The sequence below is a fragment of the Salmo salar genome, chromosome 03, assembly GCF_965601325.2.
Source record: "Salmo salar chromosome 03, fSalSal1, whole genome shotgun sequence".
Lineage (NCBI taxonomy): Eukaryota > Metazoa > Chordata > Actinopteri > Salmoniformes > Salmonidae > Salmo > Salmo salar.
Genome location: NC_138293.1, coordinates 98,852,501 through 98,873,407, shown reverse-complemented (window position 1 = coordinate 98,873,407; position 20,907 = coordinate 98,852,501). Strand labels below are relative to the sequence as shown.

Here is a 20,907-nt window from a genome sequence, read left to right as displayed (position 1 = left end):
ACGTATTCTAAGTCAGAGCCGTCCAGAGTAGTGATGCTGGACGGGCGGGCAGGTGCGGGCAGTGATTGATTGAATAGCATGCATTTAGTTTTACTTGCATTTAAGAGCAGTTGGAGGCCACGGAAGGAGAGTTATATGGCATTGATGCTCATCTGGAGGTTAGTTAACACAGTGTCCAAAGAGGGGCCAGAAGTATACAGAATGGTGTCGTCTGCGTAGAGGTGGATCAGAGAATCACCAGCAGCAAGAGCGACATCATTGATGTATACAGAGAAGAGAGTCGGCCCGAGAATTGAACCCTGTGGCACCCCCATAGAGACTGCCAGAGGCCCGGACAACAGGCCCTCCGATTTGACACACTGAACTCTATCAGAGAAGCAGTTGGTCAACCAGGCGAGGCAATCATTTGAGAAACCAAGGCTGTCGAGTCTGGCAATAAGAATGTGGTGATTGACAGAGTTGAAAGCCTTGGCCAGGTCTATGAATACGGCTGCACAGTAATGTCTCTTATCGATGGTGGTTATGATGTCGTTTAGGACCTTGAGCGTGGCTGAGGTGCATCCATGACCAGCTCTGAAACCGGATTGCATAGCGGAGAAGGTACGGTGGGATTCGAAATGGTCGGTAATCTGTTTGTTAACTTGACTTTCGAAGACCTTAGAAAGACAGGGTAGGATAGATATAGGTCTGTAGCAGTTTGGGTCTAGAGTGTCACCCCCTTTGAAGAGGGGGATGACCGAGGCAGCTTTCCAATCTTTGGGAATCTCAGACGATACGAAAGAGAGGTTGAACAGGCTAGTGATAGGGGTTGCAACAATTTCGGCAGATAATTTTAGAAAGAGAGGGTCCAGATTGTCTAGCCCGGCTGATTTGTAGAGGTCCAGATTTTGCAGCTCTTTCAGAACATCAGCTATCTGGATTTGGGTGAAGGAGAAATGGTGGGGGCTTGGCAGGTTGCTGTGGAGGGTGCCGGGCAGTTGACCGGGATAGGGGTAGCCAGGTGGAAAGCATGGCCAGCCGTAGAGAAATGCTTATTGAAATTCTCAATTATAGTGGATTTATCGGTGGTAACAGTGTTTCCTAGCCTCAGAGCAGTGGGCAGCTGGGAGGAGGTCCTCTTATTCTCCATGGACTTTACAGTGTCCCAGAACTTTTTGAGTTTGTAATACAGGATGCAAATTTCTGTTTGAAAAAGCTAGCCTTAGCTTTCCTAACTGCCTGTGTATATTTGTTCCTAACTTCTCATAAAAAGTTGCATATCACGGAGGCTATTCGATGCTAATGCAGAACGCCACAGGATGTTTTTGTGCTGGTCAAGAGCAGACAGGTCTGGAGTGAACCAAAGACTATATCTATTCATAGTTCTACATTTTTTTAATGGGGCATGCTTATTTAAGATGGTGAGGAAGGCACTTTTAAAGAATAACCAGGCATCATCTACTGACAGGATGAGGTCAATGTCATTCCAGGATACCCCGGCCAGGTCAATTAGAAAGGCCTGCTCCTCGCAGGAGTGTTTTAGGGAGTGTTTGACAGTGATGAGGGGTGGTCGTTTGGTCGCAGACCCATTACGGATGCAGGCAATGAGGCAGTGATCGCTGAGATCTTGATTGAAAACAGCAGAGGTGTATTTGGAGGGCGAGTTAGTTAGGATGATATCTATGAGGGTGCCCGTGTTTACGGATTTGGGGTTGTACATGGTAGGTTCATTGATAATTTGTGTGAGATTGAGGGCATCAAGATTAGATTGTAGGATGGCCGGGGTGTTAAGCATGTCCCAGTTTAGGTGACCTAGTAGCACTAGCTCAGAATATAGATGGGGGCAATCAATTCACATATGGTGTCGAGGGCACAGCTGGGGGCCGAGGGTGGTCTATAGCAAGCGGCAATAGTGAGAGACTTGTTTCTGGAAAGGTGCATTTTTAGAAGTAGAAGCTCGAATTGTTTGGGTACAGACTTGGATAGTAATACAGAACTCTACAGGCAATCTTTGCAGTAGATTGCAACACCGCCCCCGTTTGCAGTTCTATCTTGACGGAAAATGTTATAGTTAGGGATGGAGATTTCAGGGTTTTTGGTGGTTTTCCTAAGCCAGGATTCAGACACGGCTAAGACATCCGGGTTGGCAGAGTGTGCTAAAGCAGTGAGTCAAACAAACTTAAGGAGTAGGCTTCTAATGTTGACATGCATGAAACTAAGGCTTTTACGGTTACAGAAGTCAACAAATGAGAGCACCTGGGGAGTGGGAGTGGAGCTAGGCACGGCAGGACCTGGATTAACCTCTACATCACCAGAGGAACAGAGGAGAAGTAGGATAAGGGTACGGCTAAAGGCTATACGAACTGGCCGTCTAGCACGTTCGGAACAGAGAGTAAAAGGAGCAGGTTTCTGGGCACGATAGCATAGATTCAAGGCATAGTGTACAGACAAATGTAAGGTAGGATGTGAGTACATTGGAGGTAAACCTAGGCATTGAGTAATCATGAAAGATACAGTCTCTAGAGACCTTTAAACCAGATGATGTCATCGCATATGTAGGAGGTGGAACAACATGGTTGGTTAAGGCATATTGAGCAGGGCTAGAGGCTCTACAGTGAAATAAGACAGTAATCACTAACCAGGACAGTAATGGACGAGGCATATTGATATTAGAGAGAGGCATGCGTAGCCAAGTGAACATATGGGTCCAGTGAGTGGTTGGGCTGGCTGGGGACACAGCGATTCAGACAGTTAGCAGGCCGGTGCTAACAAGCTAGCAGTTAGTAGGCAGGGGCTAAACAAGCTAGCAGTTAGCAGACAGGGTTAGCAACCAAGCAGTTAGCAGACCGGGGCAAGCAAGCAGTTAGCAGACCGGGGCAGGCAAGCTAGCAGTTAGCAGACCGGGGCAAGCAAGCTAGCAGTTAGTAGACCGGGGCAAGCAAGCTAGCAGTTAGCAGACCGGGGCTAGCAAGTTAGCAGAAGGGCCTTTGGGGGACGTTGCGATGGAGGTAAGTCTGTTTTTGCCTCTTCGTGCGGTGACGTCGATAAACCATTCGTGGATTAGTAGGGTTCCAAGTAGCTCTAGTAGCTAGCAGGCCGCAGTTAGCAGAATGGGCCTTCAGCGGACGTCGCGCCTGAGGGGCCTGTTGGATTCCTCGGGCAAATTATGTCGGTATTCCAGTCGTAGAGGATCGGCGGGGTTCCGTGCCCTTACCAGCAGCAGAAGGGCTCCGGATATTGTAGCCCAGGAGTGGGCTTCGGTGGTGGCACAGGAGCCCTACCTGGCTTCAGGCTAATTGGTGCTTGCTCCAGGATAGAAATGCTAGCCAGGAGTAATCACATGGGATTGCGGTTAGCTAGTTGCGAAGATCCAGATGAAAAAGTTCAGAGTTTGCAGTAGGAATCCGGGGATATGGAGAGAAAAAATTGGTCCATTATGCTCTGATTTGAGTCACGTTGTACGAACTGGCGAGAGCTTTCCGAGCTAAAGGTTAGCTGATGACCGCTAGCATTGGTTTGCTAACTGATAGCTGGTAGGTAGTTAACTGGCTAGCTTCAGTTGAGGGATTCCAGATCCGAAGTAAGTAGAAATACTTTAGAAAAAAACACAGATCCACGCCACATTGGGTGAGGAGGGTTGCAGGAGAGTATTTAGAAGTTGAGGTTTAGGAAAATATTTTAAAAAGATATGCAAAGAAAAAGATGTAAAAAGATATATACAAGGGACACGACCGGACAAAGACGTCTAACTGCTACGCCATCTTGGAATGAAAGTTACACATCTTTTAGCAGACACTCAGCCAACAAATAGACTGAGGGTTATAGCTAGACCTGCATTCTCATACTATTATAGAAAATCTAGCAAATAGTTTCAGCTTATGCTCTAACATGCTTGGAGTTCTTATTGGGTGGTGTTTGCCATTTTGGGACTATTCTATTGGACAAGGCAAACTCAGCCAGGCAAACTCAATCAAGCACAGATAAAGTATTTGAAATGATTTCGAATGGTATTTGAACCCAGATTTGGTTCTAGCACTGCCTTCCAAACATAAACCAGTACAGCAGGGTTCCCAAACTGGCGGCCCATGGGTGGTTTTAATTGGCTCGCTGGTGGTTTTAATTGGCTTGCAGGTGGTTTTAATTGGCTCGCTGGTGGTTTTAATTGGCTCGCTGGTGGTTTTAATTGGCTCGCTGGTGGTTTTATTTGGCTTGTAGGTGGTTTTAATTGGCTCGCTGGTGGTTTTAATTGGCTTGCAGGTGGTTTTAATTGGCTCGCTGGTGGTTTTAATTGGCTCGCTGGTGGTTTTAATTGGCTCGCTGGTGGTTTTAATTGGCTCGCTGGTGGTTTTAATTGGCTCGCTGGTGGTTTTATTTGGCTTGCAGGTGGTTTTAATTGGCTCGCTGGTGGTTTTAATTGGCTCGCTGGTGGTTTTAATTGGCTTGCAGGTGGTTTTAATTGGCTTGCAGGTGGTTTTAATTGGCTCGCTGGTGGTTTTATTTGGCTTGTAGGTGGTTTTAATTGGCTTGCAGGTGGTTTTAATTGGCTTGCAGGTGGTTTTAATTGGCTTGCAGGTGGTTTTAATTGGCTTGCAGGTGGTTTTAATTGGCTCGCAGGTGGTTTTAATTGGCTCGCAGGTGGTTTTATTTGGCTTGCAGGTGGTTTTAATTGGCTTGCAGGTGGTTTTAATTGGCTTGCAGGTGGTTTTAATTGGCTCGCTGGTGGTTTTAATTGGCTCGCTGGTGGTTTTATTTGGCTCGCTGGTGATTTTATTTGGCTTGTAGGTGGTTTTAATTGGCTCGCTGGTGGTTTTAATTGGCTTGCAGGTGGTTTTAATTGGCTCGCTGGTGGTTTTAATTGGCTCGCTGGTGGTTTTAATTGGCTCGCTGGTGGTTTTAATTGGCTCGCTGGTGGTTTTAATTGGCTCGCTGGTGGTTTTATTTGGCTTGCAGGTGGTTTTAATTGGCTCGCTGGTGGTTTTAATTGGCTCGCTGGTGGTTTTAATTGGCTCGCAGGTGGTTTTATTTGGCTTGCTGGTGGTTTTAATTGGCTTGCAGGTGTTTTTTTGGGGGGTTTTTTTGGTGTGTGGAATTTTCATTGTTGGACATGAAAGACAAAAAAACACCAGGAAATCAGCTCCAAGTGATTTTCATTCAAGAAATCTGTTCCCAAGTATTCTTACGCATAATTAGAGAGACACGACATTATCATATACAAATGTAAGCAAGGTTTGAAATGATTATGTTTTAGTCAAACACTATATCTGTTTGGGCTTCTTGTGATCAATTTGCAGTGTACAAATCAGCAAAATCTAGTTGATGATTTGGTCTGCTCAATCTCTTCTGGTCAATCTTTTATGGTCAGTGTCTTCTTGCCAATCTTTTATGGTCAGTGTCTTCTTGCCAATCTCTTCTTGGTTGTTGGCGCATTGGGGGGTTTTGGGGGTGGGGGAATGGAATTAATTGTATTTTTTATTTTATTTTCCTTCCTGGGGGGGACTGTGGGAGGGGTCTCGAATGGTTTAGGGACAGCTATTGGGGAACTGTGGGGGGATCTTGGAGGGTTCAGGTTCACGTTTTTACCCTGGTGGTAGATCGGTAAACATGCCCTTGAGCAGGGCATTGACTCTGGATGCTTCTGTGTGTTGCTCTGAATGGAAATCTGTTGGATGACTGGTATGATGTAATTACTGAGTGGCTTCACTGCAAGTATATTGTATGTTTCAAATATTCAATAAATAATAAAAAAAAATAAAAAATCTGTTCTGGTTGATTTCTTCTGTCCAATCTTTTCGGTCCAATCTCTTCTGGCCAATCTCTGCTGTCCAATCTCTTCTGGCCAATCTCTTCTGGCCAATCTCTGCTGTCCAATCTCTTCTGGCCAATCTCTGCTGTCCAATCTCTTCTGGCCAATCTCTTCTGGCCAATCTCTTCTGGCCAATCTCTTCTGCTTAATCTCTTCTGGTCAATGTCTCCATCTCATCTCTCTCCCTCTCCTCATTCTCTCTCCCCAGCTCCTGGCAGTGTGTGTGATCCAGTGGGAGAGGATGAAGGGATGTCGTTCTTCCGTTCTTCTCTTCCTCTTCTGGACTCTGACAGTGGTCTGCTCCCTCGTTCCACTCAGAGCCAACACACAGCAGATCATAGAAGAGGTGTGTGTGTGTGTGTGTACACTGTTTGTGTGTGAGTGTGTGTGTACACTGTGTGTGTGTGTGTGTGTGTGTGTGTGTGTGTGTGTGTGTGTGTGTGTGTGTGTGCGCGTGTGTGTGTGTGTGTGTGTGTGTGTGTGTGTGTGTGTGTGTGTGTGTGTGTGTGTGTGTGTGTGTGTGTGCGTGTGTGTGTGTGTGTGCGCGTGCGTGCGTGCATGCGTGCGTGCTGTCCGTGTGTGTGTTTGTGTCTGAGGTCTATATGTCTACCCTGCTGTGGGCAGTGGAGGCTTTTCCAGTCTGTGGGTCCACAGTCATCCCTCCATCTGCTCTCTCCTCCATCTTCTCTCTCCTCCATCTCTCTATCTCTCCATCCATCTCCTGCTGTTCTCGCCCTCTCTCATTACGCCAACACACACAGCAATCAACATCTGGCTCCCTCATACAAATCTGGCCCTAAATCTCACACTGTACATGATCTACAGTATGTATGTGATATATGGAGGGTTGGGGTATGTAATTACTATCTGTTTGTCCTGGGTGGGTTAGTCTAGTCTCAGGTTTCATTGAGTTAACATATCATATCTGTTACAGTAGATTAATTGTGTGGTTTAGGTGGCTGACTTGCTTGGTTTAACACATACAAACATGCACAAACAATGTGGCATTGTTGAATGCAGAACCAGTTAGGTTAACAGGCTTTAGGTCCAGTAGGAACCAGTTAGGTTTACAGGCTTTAGGTCCAGTGGGTACTCTGAGAGTACAGTTGGAAGTCTGAGAGTACAGTTGGAAGTCTGAGAGCACAGTTGGAGGTCTGAGAGTACAGTTGGAACACTGAGAGTACAGTTGGAAGTCTGAGAGTACAGTTGGAACACTGAGAGTACAGTTGGAAGTCTGAGAGTACAGTTGGAACACTGAGATTACAGTTGGAAGTCTGAGAGTACAGTTGGAAGTCGGAGAGTACAGTTGGAAGTCGGAGAGTACAGTTGGAAGTCGGAGAGTACAGTTGGAGTCTGAGAGTACAGTTGGAACACAGAGTACAGTTGGAAGTCGGAGAGTACAGTTGGAACACTGAAAGTGCATTTGGAACACTGAGAGTACAGTTGGAACACTGAGAGTACAGTTGGAAGTCTGAGAGTACAGTTGGAACACTGAGAGTACAGTTGGAACACTGAGAGTACAGTTGGAAGTCTGAGAGTACAGTTGGAACACTGACAGTACCATTAGAGCTCTGAAAGTACAGGATGTGAAACAGGAGGATTTGTTTGCCCTTGGTGGTCGACGGGATTGTCATGACGTTGCCCTCTGGGTTTTCTATGCACCATCCCCCGACCTCTATACTTCTGACACAAGGCTGTGTGAAGGGGTCGTAAAATTCCGAAGGAGAATGTCCTGCCTCATGGCCCCAGTATAAAGAGACAGAGTGTTTTCATGGAGAGAACAAAGGATTCTTCCACCTCACAGAATTGGAGAACCGAACGACATTTATGTTCTGGAGAAGGTATAAAAGATCGGTGAAGAATCCAGCTACGAACTGGTCCGCTTGGTACAATTTTGTGAGGCTCATTAGAGACTATATGGCCATATTACCATACTAAGGTTTATATACTAGCCTCAGCGATGAGACTTACATCTAATGGTTGTATAAAATGATTTAATAAGATTAAAGCTATTTGGAATATGTTGAGATGCTATGTATTGATGTTAATGTGAGAGAATTTTATTTCTGTACAAAGCTTAACTCAGTCATCGGCACGCCCCCAGGGACACAGACAGGACAAGGCGTCATGTGACAGCCTTTTCTATGTTCAGTATAAAACCCCCACCCAGAATGTCTTTCTTGAGACCAGGCCCCCACTCCATTACGAGTTGGCCAATAGGTTTGACCATGCATCCCTCTACTGAACTTTAACCATACCACATGGTTAAACCTTTAGACTATCGATACCGACAGAATAATAACAAGTCTTTGATATGAATTACTAGTCTGCAGCTAGAAATTCGGTATCATTGAACGTGAAGACCGACCAAACATCCATTCTATAACGACATTAATGAATGTCGCTTTGAAAGATCCATTCTAACCGAGAGAGAGAGAGAGAGAGAGAGAGAGAGAGAGAGAGAGAGAGAGAGAGACAGAGAGAGAGAGAGAAAGAGGACTCTCCAACAGGACAAACCTTTCCAACAAAGATCATGACGACACACTGAGCGTAAATATATATATTGATTGCAATTGTTTCCGAATGAGTGAGCGTTCATGTGCAAAGGATTAGCATATCAATTGTTAATATTTATCAACTCTGTTGTGCCTTCTCAGCTGACCCCCCACTACTCTTTTGTTTAACAAGCCGCCATGCCGGTTTAGCCCACTAGGGCACATTCCTCCACCATTTTGTAACGATACCAACTGTTTTGTATGCTTTCTGTGAATTACTTAGTTTAGTAAATAAATGATTTTAAGACAATTGATGTATGGATGACTTAGTGAAGACTGGTTTCGTGCAGATAACAACAATTTACGGCGTTTGGAATGAGACTGACGCGAGGTAATAACACATCATTAATGAGGAGACAAATCGACCAGATATTATGATATCTGGAAAGTTATATTAGGAAAATTATAACTTTGTAATCTGAATATTTTCCTTGGTGCCCCGACTTCCTAGTTAATTACAGTTACATGGTTAATCAGTTTAATCGCGTAATAATAATTACAGAGAGTTATTTGATAAACATGTCTTCAAGTTAATGATGCCCAAAGACACGACAGGATTATAATATGGGAACCCACCCTCAATTCTCCCTTTCCCTTTCCCTCTCCTTCTCCCTCCCCCTCCCCCTCATCCTCTCTTTCTCTCTCTCTCTCTCTCTCTCTCTCTCTCTCTCTCTCTCTCTTGCTCTCTCTCTCTCTCTCTCTCTCTCTCTCTCTCTCTCTGTTTCGCTCCCTCTCTCTATCTCTCTCTCTCACACATGTTCTGTCAATAACCAATCACCCACTTCCTGTGTTGTAGGGGTTCTTCACAGACGCGATGCGCTTCATAGCATTCTTCGTCTACTTCTCCCTGCAGCTGACCCAGCTAATCCTCAGCTGCTTCTCTGACCAACGCCCCAGCACAGACACACACACGTACAAAAAGGTACCCAGCACAGACACACACACCTACAGAATGGTACCCAGCACAGCCAAATGTAGACAAACATAGACAAACACAGACAAACACAGCAACAAAAAGGTAGGAGTGAGGTTAGAAATCCTAAAGGATGAGGTTTTTAGTAGTCAGATTAATATTCATTTGAATAGAATCAGGATTACATGAAGACACCAAGGCCAGGATTCAGTACAGACTGCATTGACAGACAAACACATTGCTCTTGTTCAGGCCATGTAGTAAGTGACTTTTAAAGGTAATTTACACTTGAGCCAACATCTGCAGCATTTATCATGAATGGGGATCTCTGCGAAGGTTGGAGAAATGCTCTTTACAAGGCGTATTGTGGGTAGCTCAGTGCACAGTGGTAAAACACGCTTTCACAGCAGTAGAAGGTGCTTTCACAGCGGTAGAAGGTGCTTTCACAGTGGTAGAAGGTGCTTTCACAGTGGTAGAAGGTGCTTTCACAGCAATAGAAGGTGCTTTCACAGCGATAGAAGGTGCTTTCACAGCGGTAGAAGGTGCTTTCACTGCAGTAGAAGGTGCTTTCACAGTGATAGAAGGTGATTTCACAGCGGTAGAAGGTGCTTTCACATCAGTAGAAGGTGCTTTCACAGCAGTAGAAGGTGCTTTCACAGCGGTAGAAGGTGCTTTCACAGCGGTAGAAGGTGGTTTCACAGCGATAGAAGGTGCTTTCACAGCGGTAGAAGGTGCTTTCACAGCGGTAGAAGGTGCTTTGAATGAATCTGGGCCTAAGACCCTGTGTCTTATCCCCTACAGAACCCCTGTCCAGTGGAGGACGCCTCTTTCCTCTCTAAGATGCTCTTCTGGTGGTTTGGAGGGTAAGACTGGGCAGCCTTAAATTGTTACAGTGATGGATATGAGATGTGTAATTATAGGGGAAACTGAATAATCAATATATGCCATTTATCAGATGCTTTTAATTTCCTTTTCGCTACCTCCCTCCTCCCTCCTTCTCCCTCCTCCACCCCTCCTCCCCTTCTCCCCTCCTCCTCCTCCTCCTCCCCCTCTTCCTCCTCCTCCTCCTCTTCCTCCTCCTCCTCCTCCTCCTCCTCCTCCCCTCTCTCAGGTTGGTTATTAGAGGTTATCGTACTCCCCTGCAGGCAGAGGATCTCTGGTGTCTTAGAGAAGAAGACTCTTCAGACTGTATCATAGCAGACCTGGAGAAAGACTGGGCCAGGGAGTGTAGTAAACTACAACAGTAAGACTACTACACTACATACTACACCTTACTACACACTACATACTACACCCTACACACTACACCACACCCTACACACTACAACCCACACACTACACACTACATACTACACCCTACACACTACACCCTACACCCTACACACCACACCTGTTGTACTAAAACAGTAAGACTACTACACCCCATACTACATACTACACCCTACTACACACTACATACTACACCCTACACACTACACCACACCTTACACACTACAACCCACACACTACATACTACACCCTACACACTACACCCTACACACCACACCCTACACACTACACCCTACACACTACACCCTACACACCACACACACTACATACTACACCCTACACCCTACTCACTACATATGTAAGTCCTAAACTGACTGTTTAATATCTAACCTCCTCTCTGTTTTTCTCTCCCTCCACCAGAAAGGAGTGTAGTCTGTCTGGCTGTCGTCCTACAGGTCCTAAACTGACTGTTTAATATCTAACCTCCTCTCTGTTTTTCTCTCCCTCCACCAGAAAGGAGTGTAGTCTGTCTGGCTGTCGTCCTACAGGTCCTAAACTGACTGTTTAATATCTAACCTCCTCTCTGTTTTTCTCTCCCTCCACCAGAAAGGAGTGTAGTCTGTCTGGCTGTCGTCCTACAGGTCCTAAACTGACTGTTTAATATCTAACCTCCTCTCTGTTTTTCTCTCCCTCCACCAGAAAGGAGTGTAGTCTGTCTGGCTGTCGTCCTACAGGTCCTAAACTGACTGTTTAATATCTAACCTCCTCTCTGTTTTTCTCTCCCTCCACCAGAAAGGAGTGTAGTCTGTCTGGCTGTCGTCCTACAGGTCCTAAACTGACTGTTTAATATCTAACCTCCTCTCTGTTTTTCTCTCCCTCCACCAGAAAGGAGTGTAGTCTGTCTGGCTGTCGTCCTACAGGTCCTAAACTGACTGTTTAATATCTAACCTCCTCTCTGTTTTTCTCTCCCTCCACCAGAAAGGAGTGTAGTCTGTCTGGCTGTCGTCCTACAGGTCCTAAACTGACTGTTTAATATCTAACCTCCTCTCTGTTTTTCTCTCCCTCCACCAGAAAGGAGTGTAGTCTGTCTGGCTGTCGTCCTACAGGTCCTAAACTGACTGTTTAATATCTAACCTCCTCTCTGTTTTTCTCTCCCTCCACCAGAAAGGAGTGTAGTCTGTCTGGCTGTCGTCCTACAGGTCCTAAACTGACTGTTTAATATCTAACCTCCTCTCTGTTTTTCTCTCCCTCCACCAGAAAGGAGTGTAGTCTGTCTGGCTGTCGTCCTACAGGTCCTAAACTGACTGTTTAATATCTAACCTCCTCTCTGTTTTTCTCTCCCTCCACCAGAAAGGAGTGTAGTCTGTCTGGCTGTCGTCCTACAGGTCCTAAACTGACTGTTTAATATCTAACCTCCTCTCTGTTTTTCTCTCCCTCCACCAGAAAGGAGTGTAGTCTGTCTGGCTGTCGTCCTACAGGTCCTAAACTGACTGTTTAATATCTAACCTCCTCTCTGTTTTTCTCTCCCTCCACCAGAAAGGAGTGTAGTCTGTCTGGCTGTCGTCCTACAGGTCCTAAACTGACTGTTTAATATCTAACCTCCTCTCTGTTTTTCTCTCCCTCCACCAGAAAGGAGTGTAGTCTGTCTGGCTGTCGTCCTACAGGTCCTAAACTGACTGTTTAATATCTAACCTCCTCTCTGTTTTTCTCTCCCTCCACCAGAAAGGAGTGTAGTCTGTCTGGCTGTCGTCCTACAGGTCCTAAACTGACTGTTTAATATCTAACCTCCTCTCTGTTTTTCTCTCCCTCCACCAGAAAGGAGTGTAGTCTGTCTGGCTGTCGTCCTACAGGTCCTAAACTGACTGTTTAATATCTAACCTCCTCTCTGTTTTTCTCTCCCTCCACCAGAAAGGAGTGTAGTCTGTCTGGCTGTCGTCCTACAGGTCCTAAACTGACTGTTTAATATCTAACCTCCTCTCTGTTTTTCTCTCCCTCCACCAGAAAGGAGTGTAGTCTGTCTGGCTGTCGTCCTACAGGTCCTAAACTGACTGTTTAATATCTAACCTCCTCTCTGTTTTTCTCTCCCTCCACCAGAAAGGAGTGTAGTCTGTCTGGCTGTCGTCCTACAGGTCCTAAACTGACTGTTTAATATCTAACCTCCTCTCTGTTTTTCTCTCCCTCCACCAGAAAGGAGTGTAGTCTGTCTGGCTGTCGTCCTACAGGTCCTAAACTGACTGTTTAATATCTAACCTCCTCTCTGTTTTTCTCTCCCTCCACCAGAAAGGAGTGTAGTCTGTCTGGCTGTCGTCCTACAGGTCCTAAACTGACTGTTTAATATCTAACCTCCTCTCTGTTTTTCTCTCCCTCCACCAGAAAGGAGTGTAGTCTGTCTGGCTGTCGTCCTACAGGTCCTAAACTGACTGTTTAATATCTAACCTCCTCTCTGTTTTTCTCTCCCTCCACCAGAAAGGAGTGTAGTCTGTCTGGCTGTCGTCCTACAGGTCCTAAACTGACTGTTTAATATCTAACCTCCTCTCTGTTTTTCTCTCCCTCCACCAGAAAGGAGTGTAGTCTGTCTGGCTGTCGTCCTACAGGTCCTAAACTGACTGTTTAATATCTAACCTCCTCTCTGTTTTTCTCTCCCTCCACCAGAAAGGAGTGTAGTCTGTCTGGCTGTCGTCCTACAGGTCCTAAACTGACTGTTTAATATCTAACCTCCTCTCTGTTTTTCTCTCCCTCCACCAGAAAGGAGTGTAGTCTGTCTGGCTGTCGTCCTACAGGTCCTAAACTGACTGTTTAATATCTAACCTCCTCTCTGTTTTTCTCTCCCTCCACCAGAAAGGAGTGTAGTCTGTCTGGCTGTCGTCCTACAGGTCCTAAACTGACTGTTTAATATCTAACCTCCTCTCTGTTTTTCTCTCCCTCCACCAGAAAGGAGTGTAGTCTGTCTGGCTGTCGTCCTACAGGTCCTAAACTGACTGTTTAATATCTAACCTCCTCTCTGTTTTTCTCTCCCTCCACCAGAAAGGAGTGTAGTCTGTCTGGCTGTCGTCCTACAGGTCCTAAACTGACTGTTTAATATCTAACCTCCTCTCTGTTTTTCTCTCCCTCCACCAGAAAGGAGTGTAGTCTGTCTGGCTGTCGTCCTACAGGTCCTAAACTGACTGTTTAATATCTAACCTCCTCTCTGTTTTTCTCTCCCTCCACCAGAAAGGAGTGTAGTCTGTCTGGCTGTCGTCCTACAGGTCCTAAACTGACTGTTTAATATCTAACCTCCTCTCTGTTTTTCTCTCCCTCCACCAGAAAGGAGTGTAGTCTGTCTGGCTGTCGTCCTACAGGTCCTAAACTGACTGTTTAATATCTAACCTCCTCTCTGTTTTTCTCTCCCTCCACCAGAAAGGAGTGTAGTCTGTCTGGCTGTCGTCCTACAGGTCCTAAACTGACTGTTTAATATCTAACCTCCTCTCTGTTTTTCTCTCCCTCCACCAGAAAGGAGTGTAGTCTGTCTGGCTGTCGTCCTACAGGTCCTAAACTGACTGTTTAATATCTAACCTCCTCTCTGTTTTTCTCTCCCTCCACCAGAAAGGAGTGTAGTCTGTCTGGCTGTCGTCCTACAGGTCCTAAACTGACTGTTTAATATCTAACCTCCTCTCTGTTTTTCTCTCCCTCCACCAGAAAGGAGTGTAGTCTGTCTGGCTGTCGTCCTACAGGTCCTAAACTGACTGTTTAATATCTAACCTCCTCTCTGTTTTTCTCTCCCTCCACCAGAAAGGAGTGTAGTCTGTCTGGCTGTCGTCCTACAGGTCCTAAACTGACTGTTTAATATCTAACCTCCTCTCTGTTTTTCTCTCCCTCCACCAGAAAGGAGTGTAGTCTGTCTGGCTGTCGTCCTACAGGTCCTAAACTGACTGTTTAATATCTAACCTCCTCTCTGTTTTTCTCTCCCTCCACCAGAAAGGAGTGTAGTCTGTCTGGCTGTCGTCCTACAGGTCCTAAACTGACTGTTTAATATCTAACCTCCTCTCTGTTTTTCTCTCCCTCCACCAGAAAGGAGTGTAGTCTGTCTGGCTGTCGTCCTACAGGTCCTAAACTGACTGTTTAATATCTAACCTCCTCTCTGTTTTTCTCTCCCTCCACCAGAAAGGAGTGTAGTCTGTCTGGCTGTCGTCCTACAGGTCCTAAACTGACTGTTTAATATCTAACCTCCTCTCTGTTTTTCTCTCCCTCCACCAGAAAGGAGTGTAGTCTGTCTGGCTGTCGTCCTACAGGTCCTAAACTGACTGTTTAATATCTAACCTCCTCTCTGTTTTTCTCTCCCTCCACCAGAAAGGAGTGTAGTCTGTCTGGCTGTCGTCCTACAGGTCCTAAACTGACTGTTTAATATCTAACCTCCTCTCTGTTTTTCTCTCCCTCCACCAGAAAGGAGTGTAGTCTGTCTGGCTGTCGTCCTACAGGTCCTAAACTGACTGTTTAATATCTAACCTCCTCTCTGTTTTTCTCTCCCTCCACCAGAAAGGAGTGTAGTCTGTCTGGCTGTCGTCCTACAGGTCCTAAACTGACTGTTTAATATCTAACCTCCTCTCTGTTTTTCTCTCCCTCCACCAGAAAGGAGTGTAGTCTGTCTGGCTGTCGTCCTACAGGTCCTAAACTGACTGTTTAATATCTAACCTCCTCTCTGTTTTTCTCTCCCTCCACCAGAAAGGAGTGTAGTCTGTCTGGCTGTCGTCCTACAGGTCCTAAACTGACTGTTTAATATCTAACCTCCTCTCTGTTTTTCTCTCCCTCCACCAGAAAGGAGTGTAGTCTGTCTGGCTGTCGTCCTACAGGTCCTAAACTGACTGTTTAATATCTAACCTCCTCTCTGTTTTTCTCTCCCTCCACCAGAAAGGAGTGTAGTCTGTCTGGCTGTCGTCCTACAGGTCCTAAACTGACTGTTTAATATCTAACCTCCTCTCTGTTTTTCTCTCCCTCCACCAGAAAGGAGTGTAGTCTGTCTGGCTGTCGTCCTACAGGTCCTAAACTGACTGTTTAATATCTAACCTCCTCTCTGTTTTTCTCTCCCTCCACCAGAAAGGAGTGTAGTCTGTCTGGCTGTCGTCCTACAGGTCCTAAACTGACTGTTTAATATCTAACCTCCTCTCTGTTTTTCTCTCCCTCCACCAGAAAGGAGTGTAGTCTGTCTGGCTGTCGTCCTACAGGTCCTAAACTGACTGTTTAATATCTAACCTCCTCTCTGTTTTTCTCTCCCTCCACCAGAAAGGAGTGTAGTCTGTCTGGCTGTCGTCCTACAGGTCCTAAACTGACTGTTTAATATCTAACCTCCTCTCTGTTTTTCTCTCCCTCCACCAGAAAGGAGTGTAGTCTGTCTGGCTGTCGTCCTACAGGTCCTAAACTGACTGTTTAATATCTAACCTCCTCTCTGTTTTTCTCTCCCTCCACCAGAAAGGAGTGTAGTCTGTCTGGCTGTCGTCCTACAGGTCCTAAACTGACTGTTTAATATCTAACCTCCTCTCTGTTTTTCTCTCCCTCCACCAGAAAGGAGTGTAGTCTGTCTGGCTGTCGTCCTACAGGTCCTAAACTGACTGTTTAATATCTAACCTCCTCTCTGTTTTTCTCTCCCTCCACCAGAAAGGAGTGTAGTCTGTCTGGCTGTCGTCCTACAGGTCCTAAACTGACTGTTTAATATCTAACCTCCTCTCTGTTTTTCTCTCCCTCCACCAGAAAGGAGTGTAGTCTGTCTGGCTGTCGTCCTACAGGTCCTAAACTGACTGTTTAATATCTAACCTCCTCTCTGTTTTTCTCTCCCTCCACCAGAAAGGAGTGTAGTCTGTCTGGCTGTCGTCCTACAGGTCCTAAACTGACTGTTTAATATCTAACCTCCTCTCTGTTTTTCTCTCCCTCCACCAGAAAGGAGTGTAGTCTGTCTGGCTGTCGTCCTACAGGTCCTAAACTGACTGTTTAATATCTAACCTCCTCTCTGTTTTTCTCTCCTTCCACCAGAAAGGAGTGTAGTCTGTCTGGCTGTCGTCCTACAGGTCCTAAACTGACTGTTTAATATCTAACCTCCTCTCTGTTTTTCTCTCCCTCCACCAGAAAGGAGTGTAGTCTGTCTGGCTGTCGTCCTACAGGTCCTAAACTGACTGTTTAATATCTAACCTCCTCTCTGTTTTTCTCTCCCTCCACCAGAAAGGAGTGTAGTCTGTCTGGCTGTCGTCCTACAGGTCCTAAACTGACTGTTTAATATCTAACCTCCTCTCTGTTTTTCTCTCCCTCCACCAGAAAGGAGTGTAGTCTGTCTGGCTGTCGTCCTACAGGTCCTAAACTGACAGAACAGACCCAGCTGTTGAAGAAGCTGAGACAGGAACAGAACTCAGGGTTCTGTCTCTTCAGAGTTCTGGCTCGGAGCTTTGGACCTTTCTTCCTCAAAGGGATCCTCTTCCTCATCTTCCACGACATCTTCATGTTCTCCATACCACAGGTGCTCAGGTGAGAACCAGAGTGTATGTGCCCTGGTCAAAGGTAGAACACTACGTTGTCCCAGGAGAGAGTGTATGGGCCCTGGTCAAAGGTAGGACACTATGTTGACCCAGGAGAGAGTGTATGGGCCCTGGTCAAAGGTAGAACACTACGTTGTCCCAGGAGAGAGTGTATGGGCCCTGGTCAAAGGTAGGACACTATGTTGACCCAGGAGAGAGTGTATGGGCCCTGGTCAAAGTCAGGACACTACGTTGAATTTTTGCACATTTTTTGCTCCTCACCCATTCTCTTATGACATAAACCCACCCTACAAAACCCTGTCGGAGTCCCAAATAGCCCCCTAATTTACACACCCTACAAAACACTGTCGGAGTCCCAAATATCCCCCTAATTTACACACCCTACCAAACCCTACTGGGTCCAAAATAGCCCCCTAATTTACACACCCTACCACACCCTTTTTGGGTCCCAAATAGCCCCCTAATTTACACACCCTACAAAACCCTGTCTGGGTCCCAAATAGCCCCCTAATTTACACACCCTACCACACCCTGTTTGGGTCCCAAATCACACCCTGGTGCATCAAAACAGGTGTGTAGCAGTATACAGCCCAAATGATTTAAGTACATCTCAGTCTCTCTAACATAGCATCATTAAAAACCCTGTTTTTCCTCACCCCCCTCCAGCCTCCTCCTGGGGTTCATGCGTGACCAGGACAGCGACCTGTGGAAGGGCTTCATGTTTGCCTTGCTGTTGTTCCTCCTGTCCAGCCTCCAGTCCCTGTTTAACCATCAGTACATGTACTCCTGCTTCACCGTGGGAATGAGGGTGAAGACAGCTGTCATGGGCCTGGTCTACAGGAAGGTATGGAGAGAGAGTAAGAGACAACGAGAAGAGATAGAGGATGGTTTTTTATCACACCATTTTAGAAGCATTACAGAGTATCAATGGCAGCCAAGGCTGAATGGAAATGATTTAATACAATTTGCACATATCATACAGGAAGAAAGCACAAACGAATGATCAAACTACAACATACAAAGTGACGGGGAGGGGGGGGGGGGGCGCTTCCTTTTAGGTGGTTGTGGAATTTAACACTCTCTCTCTGTCTGTCTCTCTCCCCTCCTCCCTCCCCCTGTAGTCTCTAGTGATCAGCAGTGCAGCGCGGCAGTCCTGTACCGTGGGAGAGATTGTTAACCTGGTGTCAGCCGACACTCAGAAGCTCATGGACATGGTGGTCTATTTCAACGCTGTGTGGGTGGCTCCCATTGAGATAGCTCTCTGTCTCTTCTTCCTGTGGCAGGTAGGTAGAACACACACAGGTACGCACACGCACACACAGGCAGGTACACTCACCCACTGCTGTTACCCCTCTCCTGTATCTAACAGCGTCTGGGTCCGTCAGCCCTAGCTGGCATCGCCACGGTGATCCTTATCTTCCCTCTCAACGGCTTCATCGCCAAGATGAGGAGCAAGCTGCAGGTCAGTTCACACACACACACACACACACACACACACACACACACACACACACACACACACACACACACACACACACACACACACACACGTTTGTTTTACTATCCTCGTGATGACCAAGAGAGACTTACAGTAGTGAGTGAGTACATTTTCATTGTTACTGGTCCCCCGTGGGAATCAAACGCACAACCCTGGTGTTGCAAGAGCAATGCTCTACCAACTGAGACACACGGGACCTCACCCTAACCCTGACCCCAACCCCTAACCCCGACCCCAACCCCTAACCCCGACCCCAACCCCTAACCCTGACCCCAACCCCTAACCCCAACCCCTAACCCTGACCCCAACCCCTAACCCTGACCCCAACCCCTAACCCTGACCCCTAACCCGAACCCCGACCCCTAACCCTGACCCCTAACCCTGACCCCTAACCCTGACTCCTGACCCTGACCCCTAACCCTGACTCCTAACCCTGACTCCTGACCCCGACCCCTGACCCTGACTCCTAACCCTGACTCCTAACCCTGACTCCTGACCCTGACTCCTGACCCCAACCCCTAACCCTGACCCCAACCCCTAACCCCGACCCCAACCCCTAACCCCGACCCCAACCCCTAACCCTGACCCCAACCCCTAACCCTGACCCCAACCCCTAACCCCAACCCCTAACCCTGACCCCAACCGGTAACCCTGACCCCAACCCCTAACCCTGACCCCAACCGGTAACCCTGACCCCAACCCCTAACCCTGACCCCAACCCCTAACCCTGACCCCTAACCCTAACCCCAACCCCTAACCCCTAACCCTGACCCCTAACCCTGACCCCTAACCCTGACTCCTGACCCTTACTCCTAACCCTGACCCCTAACCCTGACTCCTGACCCCAACCCCTAACCCTGACCCCTAACCCTGACTCCTAACCCTGACTCCTGACCCCAACCCCTAACCCTGACTCCTAACCCTGACTCCTGACCCTGACTCCTGACCCCAACCCCTAACCCTGACTCCTAACCCTGACCCCTAACCCTGACTCCTAACCCTGACTCCTAACCCTGACCCCTAACCCTGACTCCTGACCCTTACTCCTAACCCTGACTCCTGACCCCAACCCCTAACCCTGACTCCTAACTCTGACCCCTAACCCTGACTCCTGACCCTTACTCCTAACCCTGACTCCTGACCCCAACCCCTAACCCTGACCCCTGACCCCTAACCCTGACTCCTAACCCTGACTCCTGACCCCAACCCCTAACCCTGACCCCTAACCCTGACCCCTAACCCTGACCCCTAACCCTGACCTCTAACCCTGACTCCTGACCCTTACTCCTAACCCTGACCCCTAACCCTGACTCCTGACCCCAACCCCTAACCCTGACTCTTAACTCTGACCTCTAACCCTGACTCCTGACCCCAACCCCTAACCCTGACTACTAACCCTGACTACTAACCCTGACTCCTAACCCTGACTCCTAACCCTGACACCTAACCCTGACTCCTGACCCTGACTCCTGACCCCAACCCCTAACCCTGACTCCTAACCCTGACACCTAACCCTGACTCCTGACCCTGACTCCTGACCCCAACCCCTAACCCTGACTCCTAACCCTGACCCCTAACCCTGACTCCTGACCCCAACCCCTAACCCTGACTCCTAACCCTGACTCCTGACCCTGACTCCTGACCCTGACTCCTAACCCTGACTCCTGACCCTGACTCTTAACCCTGACCCCTAACCCTGACCCCTAACCCTGACTCCTAACCCCGACTCCTAACCCCGACCCCTAACCCTGACTCCTAACCCTGACTCCTAACCCTGACTCCTAACCCTGACTCCTGACCCCACGCACACGCACTCACACACACACACACACACACACACACACACACACACACACACACACACACACACACACACTAGAATCTATGAATGACCACGCAAAACAGAACCCAATAAAACCCAGAGATTCTCTCCTTTATTTAGTCAGATAACCGATCATTGGCAGTAATACTACTCCTAAATATTAGAAACAGACTCTCTAGCTCCTTAGTCCCCCTCAGGACCCTGTCAGAGGCTTGATAAACGGCTGATGATCAACTAATATGACTTTACATACACCATGTCTGGTTTCCATTGACGCGTTACACAGTAACTCATACAGTACTGCTCTAATAGGCTGCGATGGGTTGTGAGGAAACACAGCATCCAACCACACACTGCTCTTTGTCATTGGGTATTAACGTTATTGTAATGTACATGCATACTTACTTGTGTTCCGTATGCCATTATAAAATCCTCTATTGCGTAAAACTGTACAGATTTAATTGACCTGAATTATCTATCCTTTCTTTAATAAGGTCATATAGAAGTCATAGTCTTTAATAAAAACAGACTACATTTCTTCTAGAATGTTCTGTAATAAACATGAACTTCA

The 20,907-nt window shown here is 47.1% G+C and overlaps 1 protein-coding gene across 1 annotated transcript in view; it reads left to right on the top strand.

The window, feature by feature from the left end:
- LOC106601939 (multidrug resistance-associated protein 1) overlaps nucleotides 1-20,907 on the top strand; it is a 67,895-nt gene that overhangs the window by 17,385 nt on the left and 29,603 nt on the right. The window contains exons 4-11 of the mRNA XM_045715883.2: nucleotides 5,991-6,128; nucleotides 9,134-9,259; nucleotides 10,052-10,113; nucleotides 10,362-10,493; nucleotides 16,799-17,005; nucleotides 17,683-17,860; nucleotides 18,138-18,299; nucleotides 18,386-18,478. Coding sequence (XP_045571839.1) covers nucleotides 5,991-6,128; nucleotides 9,134-9,259; nucleotides 10,052-10,113; nucleotides 10,362-10,493; nucleotides 16,799-17,005; nucleotides 17,683-17,860; nucleotides 18,138-18,299; nucleotides 18,386-18,478 — 1,098 coding nt within the window. The remainder of the gene's footprint in view (nucleotides 1-5,990; nucleotides 6,129-9,133; nucleotides 9,260-10,051; nucleotides 10,114-10,361; nucleotides 10,494-16,798; nucleotides 17,006-17,682; nucleotides 17,861-18,137; nucleotides 18,300-18,385; nucleotides 18,479-20,907) is intronic.